The following is a 12,604-nucleotide window of genomic DNA, read 5'->3' on the forward strand; positions in this document are numbered from 1 at the left end:
AGCAGGGAAGCCCGTGACCTGATTTTAAATACCAAGCTATGAGACTCTTCCTTCATTTGGGTATAAGACTCAATAGAGCTGAAATTCCTGGGACCACCCAGGAATGAGGTCTTTAATGTGCCACATTAAGGACAATTTTGCATTCTGGAAAAAGCATTAAAATGGAATCGGGAAGGAGAAACCTCTTACACTCAGGTCATGGCATTTACACACACACACACACACACACACACACAAATGTTTAATACTATGCTAGGTGCTGGGGGCTGCAGGCATGAATTACCTGTGGCTGGGGCCTCTGGGAACTTATGTGGGACAATGGGAGGAACAGCAGTTCAGAAATGTCCCTCCTGTTGTCCAGGCAGACACCTTCTGCAAAGTCAGATTGCCCATCAGGAAATGTCTCGCTCATTTTAGCTTACAAACAGCCTTGGGCTGGGATTTGAAAAGCATTAATTCCCACCCAATCCAATTGTCCTATTTTCTCAGGTGTCAGCATGGGACCGGTTTGCCATGGCAACCCTATAAACAGTGTCTATCCTACATCAATGATTTATATATTTTTAAAGCTAATATCACCAACTTCAAGAAACTGAGCCTCCTCTGAACGTGACAGCTGGAATAGACTAAGAATCCTACTTCCTGCTAGATCAGTGCAGATTTTTCCACTGTAGATTTGCGTGGGAGAAAATCGGCCCTCCAAGGCCTGAGCACCTGGGCGACTGCTTTTCTGAAGTCAGCCTTGGCCAGGGCAGCCATTGAGCTATCACACGCACCCAAGGTTGTTTTGGCCTTGGTGGCCACAGCTTTGTGAGAAAAACACAGCCAACTCCAGCCTCTGTGCTCTGGTTCAGAGCAAAATTTAAATTGAACTGAATTCATTGTCTTCTACCCTCCCCCCAACCCCCCTGGCCTAAAGGGAATGAGGAAACAAGTATCCAAATATTCTAGAACAGGAATGGGCAAACTACAGTCTGCTGGCCAAATCTAGCCTGCTGCCTGTTTTTATAAATAAAGTTTTACTGACACAACCATGGCCATTCCTTTACATATGTCTGCTTTTGCTCTAGCAACAGAGCTGAGCAGTTGTAGCTGAGACCATCTGGCCCTCAAGGCTGAAAATATTTACTGTCTGGCCCTTTACAGAAAAATCTGCCAACCTTACTCTAAAACAAGTAGAGTAAGGATTGGAGGAGAAGCTGGAGAAAGGATTTCAAAAAGAAAAGTGTATTCTCCAGGGAAAGCTGAGATGAAGACTAGGGTGAGAAAGGAGCCAGCATGGAAATCTAGTCCATGAGGCTGGGGAGGCCACTGGGTGTCCAGACTGCAAAGCCCAAGGCAGGAAACAGTCGTCTCCTGAGAGAAGGAGTTTAATCTCCTGTAGACAGAGAGGAATCAGAGATGATGTCTTCTTTTTTTTTTTTTCTTTTTTTAGTTTCTTTATTTATTTTTGGCTGCATTGGATCTTCTTTGCTGCGCGCGGGCTTTCTCTAGATGCAGCGAGCGGGGGCTACTCTTCGTTGCGGTGCGTGGGCTTCTCATTGTGGTGGCTTCTCTTGTTGCGGAGCACGGGCTCTAGAACGTGCAGGCTTTAGTAGTTGTGGCGCACGGGCTTAGTTGCTCCGTGGCATGTGGGATCTTCCCGGACCAGGGCTTGAACCGGTGTCCCCTGCATTGGCAGGCAAATTCTTAACCACTGTGCCACCAGGGACGTCCTCAGAGATGATGTCTTCTTAGCTCTGTTTCCATTTTCCAGAATGGCTGCTTCCAGGTTAAAAAAAAAAAAAAATTGACAGGGATTTTCCAATCAGAGGTCGAGGCTGGAAGGAGGTGGGAGAGACTGCTTCCACGCTGGGTTGAGATTTGCCTGATTTAGGCAGCCAGGCCTGTGTTTGCCCAGAGGGTTAGGGAGACGTGGAGAAGCAGGCAGAGGAGAAGTTGGAAAATTGGTAGTTTGGCCCATTGGCTTCAGGGAGAACCTGTACTCTTTCCGCTTTGTACAGGAGAGATATTTTTTACTTGCTCCTGGAAACTATGCTGTCAGCTAGCATTCTGAGGCTTCAGACTGCCCCCGCTTCTGCCCCAGAGAGATGTTTTTCAGTTCCTCAGGAAACAAAACTGTCACTTGCCCCAGAGAGACGAATCCAGGTCCCAAGCGCAGGATCTCTGAGTTTCAACTTCAGTCTCCAAGGTGGATGACACAGGTCTCTTGATTCCTTGCTGTCTTGATATTTTACCTATAAGACAACTTCATTCCCAGCCTGGGGAGGGTCTTGCCTAAGCCAAGGCTTTGCCAGGGCTTGGAATGCACAGCCACTTTTGTTCACACCATTACCCAAGTTAGGGGAGGCCATTAGGTTGAGGAATATTCCAGTAAACTATTTCTGTAAAATAAACTATCCCAAAATGTAGTGGCCTAAAATAACAGCAGTCATTCATTTTGTTCATGAATTTGAAATTTGGCAGGGCCTGGTCAGAGCTGCTCATCTCTGCTCCACATCATGGCAGCTTGGTGGGGCTGGGGGACCCATTTCCATGGCGGCTGACTTCCGTGGCCTCGAGTTGATGCTGCCGGTTAGTTTCTCTCCACGTGGGCCTCTCCATGGCTTCCTTGTAGGGTAGTAGCTATAGTCCAGGAGCTAATGCCGCAAGAGAACTCAGAGGAACCTCTAGTACTTTTGATGACTAGGCTTGGAAATTGCAAAGCACCACTTCTCTGCAGCCACAAATCCACCCAGATTCAAAGGGTAAAGTATTGACGCCATTCTCTGTGGGAGGAATCTCAGAGTCACATTGTAAAGAGTGCAATGGGAGACATCGTGCATTGGTTTTCAGAAAGTACAGTCGTCTACACAGAGAGAGATTCATTTTGATTCTCTCTCCATGGTCTTGTACTGCACTGTCCACTAGGGAATCTTCGTGGAGCTCACTCTTACCTCACTCTTACATACCATCATTGTCATTCACATTTGCTGGTGTAGACAGTGATGCCTAAAACAAGAACAGTGTAATAGCCACAAACTCCCACTCCCAGCTAAATGCTAATGTGGATTAACAAGATTGTCACTAATGCTGTTATTTTCATTTTGTAAATGTGGAAATTGAGTCCTGGACTGATTTCTAAGCTTGTGCTTTATCTTCTCACTATAGTTTGTGCTTAATTTTAGCTGGTCAGTGTAAGCACTCAACTAATGTGTATGTGAGTGTGTGTTTGTGTGTGTGTGTGTGTGTGTGTGTGTGTATACACCCAGTTTTTGTGTGTGAGTGTGTGTATGGCAGACTCAGTGCTTGCCTTTGTTGGAAGGAAATTCAGCAGCACTGGAGGACTTAACAGCTAGAGAAGTTAGTTTCAGGGACAGGAAATAGCAGAGTACAAGGGAAAGTCAGACCAAGGACAGAGCTTGTAGCTGAGCAACAGTTCTTTGCTGGGGGGGCTACAGCTTTGGTGTTGATGAGCAGTGTATTCTCATTGGCCCATGTTCCAACGGTCACCCCATCTCTCAGAGCATGTGGGGTCCTCCAGTGTGGCAGCTTCTACATGCTGGGGTCTGAGGGAAGGCACAGGGGTGAACAAGACCAATACAGTCCTGGAGCATCATTTTAGCAGGGGAGACAAATGGGAAACACGTAGTGATAAAATTAATTAGTTACAATCGAGATGAGCAGTAGAAGGAAAAGTACATGAACTACAAGAACTTATGACAGAGCCCAAGCTTATCAGGGACTCAGGGATGTGGTTTTGATTTGCTCATTGAAGGATGAAAGGACACATACCAGGTGAACCCGGTGGAGGCATTTGGACTCAGCATGTGGGGAGGCCCTGAGGTGGGAAGTTATACGGCCAGGCTAAGGGGTGGCTGGCACAGGAGAGCCAGGGAGATGGAGCTGAGGAGGGCAGGCACCTCATTTTTTCAGATTGTGTGCCACGGGATGGCTGTAGGTCCCTTCCTCCTTGTCAGTTCTCACCTGCTCCCCACCCCACCGCACCCCACCTCCAAAGGCTGGAAGTCAGACTGTCTCTTGCCTGTAAAATGGGAGAAACATTTGTAAAGAGAAGCCTGTCACCAGGGGCAGAGCTGGGTTTAGTGAAGCCTAAAGCTTATATGATTTGGGAGGAGAGCTTCTCTTGGGGAAAATCAAGTAACATCATGAATAGAACGTGAGGTGCAAGGCCCCGGTGGGAGCGTGTCAGTGAAGGCCCTTCAGCCTGAAGTTTCATCAGCTTGGTGGTAAAGTCATCTTTGGTGTTTCTCCTCATTTCTAACCTCGGAAAGCTGCCTTTTCCCACCTGAGATATTCATGCAGACCTCACATCCACTTATTCCTGTTTTCTCCTTGACTGAGATGGCAGATAAATCACAAATGCCCCCTATTAAAATCTCCTGGAAATTTGGCTCTCTCTTTGCCCCCAGTGTTGGCTAAAAGAACATGGGAATGTCCTTTTTTTGCTCAAGACTTTCATGAGTTTTTCCCCCACACTCACGGCAGGGAATGTTGTCTGGGACATATTATTCTTTTGGAAATGTGACACAGGAATATGAATTTCCATAAGCAAAGTTACTCTGCCTGGTTGGGTCTAGATTGTTCGTTGGCCAGCACGTTTGCTGGAGTCCACATGGATGCTCAGAGAAGCTGCCTGGACTTGTCTTGTGGGAGTAGGATGAATCACGTGGAACTATGTTCTCTGTATGTGTTAGAGGGGGACCCAGAAATATGAGTAGTGATGACAGAGAAGTTGAATAGTGAATAAATGACAACTGAAAAACGGCCACAGGCTCCTCTCTCCGAAATCCCACCAAAGTGATCAAAGGCATCTAACTAGTGAAGAGTCTCTGTCCGTGTGGACTCAGGAAGCCTGCTGTTCACGGATTAGAGACATCAGAGAGATTGAGACCAGAGGAAAGGACAGACAAGCCCGCCGGGTACCACAGAGAGAAGAAAACTGTAACTCCTCCCCAGAGCTGCTCCTGATTCCTGGCTGCCCTCCACAGGTAGGCTCAGCTCAGGCACACGCTGCAAGCCCCCTGGAAAGATGTCGGGTGTGGCATAGTGAGCTTTAGGCCCCAGCACTGGGTGGAGGCCCTGGAGGCCCAGGAGGCCCAGCCTTGGTTAGAGAAAGGACACTCCATCCTGATAGCTACCGGCTGCCCTGCCGAGACAGGATCCCTTCAGTTGGTTGTGGTGCCCTTGGCCTCAGAGCCTAATTGCCTTTGACTTTCCCCTTTGGAATTAAAAATTATAGTATGAACCCCTCGTTCAGGCAGAACCCACATCAAATACGGATTTTCTGCCTCGCCACGACAGCAGAGGGAAATGACCAGACTGTAACCTAAGAGTTCTTGACTCACATGGGTTATTATTCATTCCGATCTGAGAGCATTTAAAGATCATCTCAAAGATGGGAAGAACACCTACCGTGTACCTTTCTTGAAACAACTACTTGAAGAAGCACTTGAGCAGCCTAAGAGACGAATCAGACAAGGGGTGCCTTCTGTGGTCAAGGCCACCCCTGACTTGGGTTTCCTTGTTAACTGCTGAGGACCCCTCGCCCTGCGGGACCTGGCTCCATGGGGGTGGGGGACTTACCCGAATTGTAATAGGGGCGGGGCAGCTGCGTGGCCTTTACCGCGAGACCCTCAGCGCGAGATCCGGGGCGCGGTGGTCAGACGTCCCACTCCGCCGGGTCAACAGGGAAGCGGTCATTGCGGCGGAGAGTGTGGAGACAGATGGGTCACGGCCTTCTCCCCGGGACCCCCCAGGCCTTTCGGCCTCCACCGGCGGGTGAGCTGGGGGCCCGGGGACAGGCCGAGGGCCCCTTGTCACTGGGCTCCGGCCTTGAGGCAGCGGCGAACCTCTCCCCCATGCCCGCCTCCGCGACCTAATGGCGGCGACAGCCACCCTGGGTCGCAGTCGGCGGGACCTGGCCCCCAGTTGGGCGGCCTCAGGAGCCTGAGGGCCGGCTGGGTCCTGGGCGCCTGGGGACCTGGCTCTGAGGGCGCCGCCAGCCTCTTAACGAGGACCTTGGAGGGCGAAAGTTGAGCCTTGGGACCTTGCCCCATCTTGTCATAACAGAGACTAACATTTGTTTGGTGGACGTTTACAGGAATATGTGACCCGACCTCAGGAACAAAGGATCTGACACCAAGAAGATTCCAACAATGAACCCCGCCCCTCCCTCACCTTTCCTGTGAAAGGGCTTTGCTGAAAGCTTTCAGGGAGTTTAGGGTTTTTAAGGCATGAGACGCTGACTCCTTGCAGGGCCCTGCAGTAAACCTTTGTCTGCTCCAAACTCCGACTTTTTGGTATTGTTTGGCCTCGCTGTGCCTCAAGCACACGGGAAGAATTCCCACTGATTTGGAAGGAAGTGGTTAGCTGTTATTTACTCGTTTACCACTAACCCTGTTTTGCTTTTCCTCTTGTGTCTCCCTGACAGACCGTGTTTGAAAGGAATTGCCGATCTGAGGACTGTGCCGCCGACCTGCAGCTTCAGGGTCACCTGTTACTCTCCAGGTGAGTCAGTGCCCCCTTCTTGACTTTGTTCTGGGAAGCTGTTTGTCCTGACTTCAGGCCCAAAGTCTGCATGTGCAGATTTCCCCACCGAAGAGGGTAAATAGAGGTGGGTTTAAAATGAAAAGTTGCAGTTTAAGAAAGTGTATATTATACTGTAATTTTAACAACAAGTATTATTTGGGGGGATAGTTTGGTTTTTGTTTTGTTTGTAGTCTCACATATCTCACAATTAGAGTTTTGTATTTCTAATTTCCCTGAGTATTGGTGATGTGTATGTGTTGGGGGGTGTATTTTATTTTTAATGTAATGTTTTTTAAAATTTATTTATTTTATTTTATTTTCGGCTGCGTTGGGTCTTCGTTGCTGTGTGCGGGCTTTCTCTAGTTGTGGCTAGCGGGGGCTACTCTTCCTTGTGGTGCGTGGGCTTCTCATTGCGGTGGCTTCTCTTGTTGCCGAGCATGGGCTCTAGGCACGTGGGCTTCAGTAGTTGTGGCACATGGGCTCAGTAGCTGTGGCTCACGGGCCCTAGAGCGCAGGCTCAGTAGTTGTGGCTCACGGGCTTAGTTGCTCCGTGGCACGTGGGATCTTCCCGGACCAGGGCTCAAACCCGTGTCCCCTGCATTGGCAGGAGGATTCTTAACCATTGAGCCACCAGGGTAGTCCTGAGGGGTGTATTTTAGGTTTACTCATTGTATTAAGTTGAGCCATGTGAAATTGCCAATATTTAACTGTTTGGAACAACCCCTATGATTCAGTTTATTATTATATAAAGGAATACGGGAACTACTATAAAGGTTCTTTTTATTTTTTTCCCCACACTTAAAGTGTTGTGCTTTAACAACAAGTAATGGTTCTGTGGCAGGAGCAGGTGGAGGAGAGGGGCGGCTGTCCTGATCCAGGGAACAGACAGCCAGTCTCCTGGAGCAGGGCTTCCTCCTACAGAACATGAACCCTCAGCTAAAGGTGAACCTTCCGTAAAGGCCTTCTGTTTTTCTCTCTGCCAACCTTTTATTTCAGACTTCTTGAAGGTGCTGGTCCTGAGTCATTTAACCACGTTTCAGGGAATGGGTTCCTTTCGAGACAATTCCTTCTGAGAGATTGTTTTAGCCTCCATGCTATTTATTACCATTTCTCAAAAACAGTCATCAGTGTTGATAGGTATCCTCTAAAATGCCATATTGTGTGTCTTAACTGTGAGAGTTAAGTTTGGGTGGAATGAAAGAAATATCCCATCACGAACCAGTAACTACACTAGGACGTCTTTACTTCTGTTGATAAATAACCTGTTATTCATCAAAGGAAAGTAATAGTAAGAATTCTTTTTTCTTTAATATCTGTATTGGAGTATAATTGCTTTACAATGGTGTGTTAGTTTCTGCTGTATAACAAAGTGAATCAGCTATATGTATACATATATCCCCATATCCCATAAGATTCTTTTTCTTTTGTTTACATTTATCGGGGGAAAGGTGACGTAACTGCCCCCCATCCGCCCCTCCGCATACACACAGATACTCTTCCAAACCTCTTAAATATTAATTAGCATTACTTTTACTTAGGACTTAGTGTAGTAGATTAAAGTAGCACATGTTGTGCCAAGCTTAGAAAAGTATTTCAAACTGATAAGTGGGTATTGGAATTGTTTTAACATTAGTCAGAAGGTCCTCCTGGGATTATGAGAGAAACCAATTCTAAAGAAGGTTCATAAGTTATCAGATCATGACTTTTAGTTTTAGAAAGGTCTTCCAAAAAGTGTTTTAGGGGAAAAGTAACATGAAACAAAAATATGTGGATTTGTTTTATCTTGAGGCAGACTGTATTTTGGATTGTAGAAAACTTCATGTGTTGGGAAAATGTTCACTTGCTCTAAGGTTAAATATTAGAAGAGTCCTAATGTTCTTGCTGCCCATTAGTGGACGGTCAAATCCATCTGTATTGCATTGTGCTCTTCATATGTTAAAATATAAAACCCGAGGCTCATGGTCAGTAAGGCATCTTTTCCCTAAAGCTGCCTCCACTGCCTTACCCTGGCCTTTCAGGACTGTTGGTCGGAGCCAGGTCTGTTCTCTGGGCCCAGTAATCAATAATATGGGAACAACTGGTGTGGTGGCCAGGCCCCAGACTCCGGTATGTATCAGCTAGCTAGAACCACAAGAAAATGCTGTATAACAAACTAGCCAAAACTCAGTGGCTTAAACCAGCAATTGTTTATTCTCCGGGAACTGCAGGTCAGCTGAGAGTTGGCTGGTCCAGGCTGGATTCAACTGGATCTTGGTTGACTTGCTTATGCATCTGGGGTTCAACAGAGGGTAGGTGGTTCTCAACTAGGCTCAGGTGACCCAGTTCAGCTCTGCTTCATGTGTCTTTCACAGTCCTGCTGGAACCAGTGTCCTAGCCTAGGTGTATTCTTCTCATAGCATGGCACCGGTGCAAGAGGGCAAGCAGAAACACGCGATAACTCTCAAGGCCTAGGTTCAGAGCTGGTGCATTCTTACTTCAGCTTTATTCCACTGGTCACAGCAAGTCATATAACCAGTCTCAAAGTCAAGGGACTGGGAACTATTGTTCTGTGCCCTTTTAGCGAGGAGAACTGCAGTCATACAGCAAAGGAGGCAAATTTAGGGAGGGGTGAAAATTGGAACCATAATGCCATCTATTATACCACATAAAGAACAGGGTCTCTGTGTCGCTTTCCTGGTGCCTTATAATTTTCAGGACTATTTCAGCCTTTCTTGCAATTCCATCTTCCTACAACTCAGACATGAGACCTAGAGATTGCGGGAGGAGATTTTCCAAATCTCCGAAGTAATGTCCTTGGACCAAAGCTCTGAGCATCTCCCTAGGATGAGTTATTTCCCAGGAGGCCCCTTGGTCTCTCAAAATAGCCTTTTGGCTGAATCCACCATTAAACAAACCTTCATTATACTCTTGGGCCCATAAATGTCCCCAAGGGAGCCATCAGAGAAACATTAACTGGTAATTGGCTAAGTAGAGATACAAAACCAAGCCCAGGGTTTACATTACTTTGAATTTCCCCAGATCTTTGCACAGAGCCAGGCACACAGAGAGAGAAGGCACAGTCAGTAAACTGCTCATGGAAGCCAAGATCTGAATTTGGTTGACAAAGGAAGGCTTGGTAGCTTGAACCAGGAGTGAGCTGTTTTGGTTATTGTGTAACTTTCTTGATTCCTTACTGCCAGGGATGGGATGTACATTTCTTTATTGTTCAAGTCAGGGAAGAAATGTGGGCCCCGCTCTCCCAGGATGCCTGGTGTGGTGGGAGAGGACAGCTGGGTGCTGTCAGTGCCTGGTCAGTGCTGGAAGAGAGGTAGATGGGTCATCATGGGGCCCTGGAACAGCTTCCAAGAGGAGGAATTAAAGGCAATGCATCCAGACATTCGGGGCAGAGGGAAAATGTGAGCAGAGGCACAGAGGCGTGGAGGGCAGGATACCCATGCAGATCTGCAGGCATCTGGAGTAAAGGAGTCGGTCTGGAGGTATTTTTGCCATGAGCTTCTCTGCTGTAAACATCTTTGCCACAAGACTTTTTGCTGCAGGCATTTTCACCATGTAACTAATTGGCTATAAGGCAATTCTCCTGTAAAAGATAAAAAATAAAAGAGCATCATTAAACAGGACATAATGGAACATGAAAAATGAATAACGAAGATTAAAAGACTTTATTGCAAAATGCAAAATATTTGAATACATTTAAAATGTGATTTGTTTTCCCGTTCAGCATCGCACTTTTTCTTTTTTGCTAAGATTTCTTCCTCCATTAAGAGAGGGATCAGTTTCCAAATACTGAGATGCACATTTGTAACTGAGCTTTGTGTTGTGAAAGCCTCTACACTGTTGTGTGTTCCTGGCATCTTGTCACATGTTCATTGATAGATGTTCCAAAGTTCATCGGAAATGTGTGTTCAACTCTCCACCTTCAAATATCTGAAGGATTTGCAAACTGCTATGTTATTATTTTCTAGTAGAGTATGCAATCTGGCTTTACTCTCTCTTATTTCATACTTCCAGTAAGTTTTATCACCATGTTTACAATCAAGTCGACACATGTAGCTGCTTTCATCCAGTGCTTTAAGACTGCCTGTCTCCTTGTCACTGTGTAGAGTGTTATGAGTGCCTAGATTTATGTAGTATAAATCAACCAGTTCTTTTATCTTTTATGGCAAAATTGCCTTATGGTCAATTAGTTATGTGGCAAAAATATTTGCTGCAAAAATGCTTGTGGCAAAGATGTTTATGGCCAAAATACTGAACACAGGCCAGGAGAACACAGTAAGAGATGAGAGAGAGAGAGAGAGAGAGAGAGAGAGAGAGGGAGAGAGAGAGAGAGAAACACTATATTGTGACACACCTATGAGTTTGGGTTTCATCCTGAAGCCAGTGGAGGTATAGCAGGATTGTAGCATGAATGGATTTTACCTAATAAAATTGCAGGTAGGCACACTGAAGGGGTAGGGGGAGAGGAGTGGGGGTGGGGATTGAGATTTAGATGGTGTGGGTCATTGGGTTCTGTATTCCACTGAGTGAAAGTACGGTCCAGCTTGAGTTTTGAGTCAGTTACTCTCTCTAGCATCTCAGTTCCTGCATCCCTCGCTCAGGTCCATGGAGTGGCTGCTGTTGGTCTCAGTGCAGGAGCACCTTGGGTAGGGTTGGGCTTATGAGAGATATTGTGTTGATCTCCACCGTGGTGCCTCCCCAAGGGCTTCAAAAGGACAATTTGGACAGAATTTTTGCCTTTCGTGCTGTGTTTAGAGCCTAGCTCTCCTGTTGGCTGTCATCCACTGTACTATAAGGTTGAAGCCAAGGGGTAACAGAGAAAAGTCCCTCCAACAACAGGGTAGACAGCACAGTACAAGGTGTTGTGGTGGGAAGCAGCCAAAGTACCCATAGACTGAGGATTCTTTGTCTTGAGAAAACAGAGAGAAAGATATCTGGGAGTGATTGGGTCACCTCAAGTGGCCAGGGATCAAGCCAGGAAATGCTGTCTGTGACTGGGACTCACAGATGTTTTTATTTTTCTCTCCAGAGAGCATGAATTCTGGCAGGCCTGTTGTCTCTTAAAACAACCAACTCTGCAATTAAAAGTCTACAGTCTTTAATGGTCTTGAGCCTCGTTCCAAAACACACCATTTCCAAAATGTCCAGGAATAGGGATGAAGCTGTTTAGTTTCTTTAAACAGGACTGAAAATTCCATTTGTAAAATGATGCGACTATGTTTTGTTTCATCTGTCTGACTACTCACAGTACCTAAGAATATATCACATGTGATTAAGATAAAGAAAAGAGAAATAAACACTATGGCAGTTAAGTTAAAAAAATTTTTTCTTTGATGCATCCTACAGGAGACCAGTGGAAATTTCAGTGCCTTCTGGCTAGCCAACTCCAATAATGAAAGAACACTTAAAGGAGGTAAAAAGGCACAGTAAGAATATATATGAAGTTGGAAGAACCATCTAGTGGCCACATATAATGGTCTTCTGGTTGTAGCCTTAGTAAGGCTATTTTTGTGGTGTGGGTGGGGGATCAAGTGCATTTCCTAAAACACTTGGCTGGGAGATGGGTGGCTCCATCCATGAAAAACCAGCCTTCACTATACCCAGAGCGCCATTTAGAGTTTGAAACAAATTGTTCACCTTCCTAAAAATGGTACAGTGACCAAAATCATCAACTGCATAGCAGAGGGTAGAAGTAAAGTTGTCTTCTTTTATGAAGGGGAAGAGACCCCTGTTTATTGAGTTTCCATCATGTACTAGGTACCCTATACTAGGACTATAGGTGCTAGAGTCCACTGTAGTGTTTGCACAACTGCACAGCCTCGGGCAAGTTGCTTCACACCTCTGTGCCTCTGTTTCCTCTTCTGTAAAATGGGAGAAATAATAGCAACACATTATTAAAGTTGTTTTGAGTACTTAACGAATTAAAACATGTTTAAGTGCTTCCAAAAGCTTGGCTTATAGTAAGCACTCAGTAGATGAGAGCTAGTATTATTTCATTTAATCTGGTCAGTGACACTAAGAAGTAAGTATTATTACACTCTTTATAGTGTGGAGGACGCAGAGGCTTAGGGAGACAGGT

The 12,604-nt window shown here is 46.1% G+C and overlaps 1 protein-coding gene across 3 annotated transcripts in view; it reads left to right on the forward strand.

Annotated features, from left to right (window-relative positions):
* Positions 1 to 12,604, forward strand: part of ITGA9 (integrin subunit alpha 9) — a 353,362-nt gene that overhangs the window by 188,054 nt on the left and 152,704 nt on the right. For all 3 annotated transcript variants that reach the window (XM_079933602.1, XM_079933603.1, XM_079933604.1), the window contains one exon: positions 6,434 to 6,510. In XM_079933602.1, the coding sequence (XP_079789728.1) occupies positions 6,434 to 6,510 (77 nt within the window). The remainder of the gene's footprint in view (positions 1 to 6,433; positions 6,511 to 12,604) is intronic.

The sequence above is a fragment of the Stenella coeruleoalba genome (genome assembly GCF_951394435.1).
Source record: "Stenella coeruleoalba genome assembly, chromosome: 10".
Taxonomy (NCBI): Eukaryota; Metazoa; Chordata; class Mammalia; order Artiodactyla; family Delphinidae; genus Stenella; species Stenella coeruleoalba.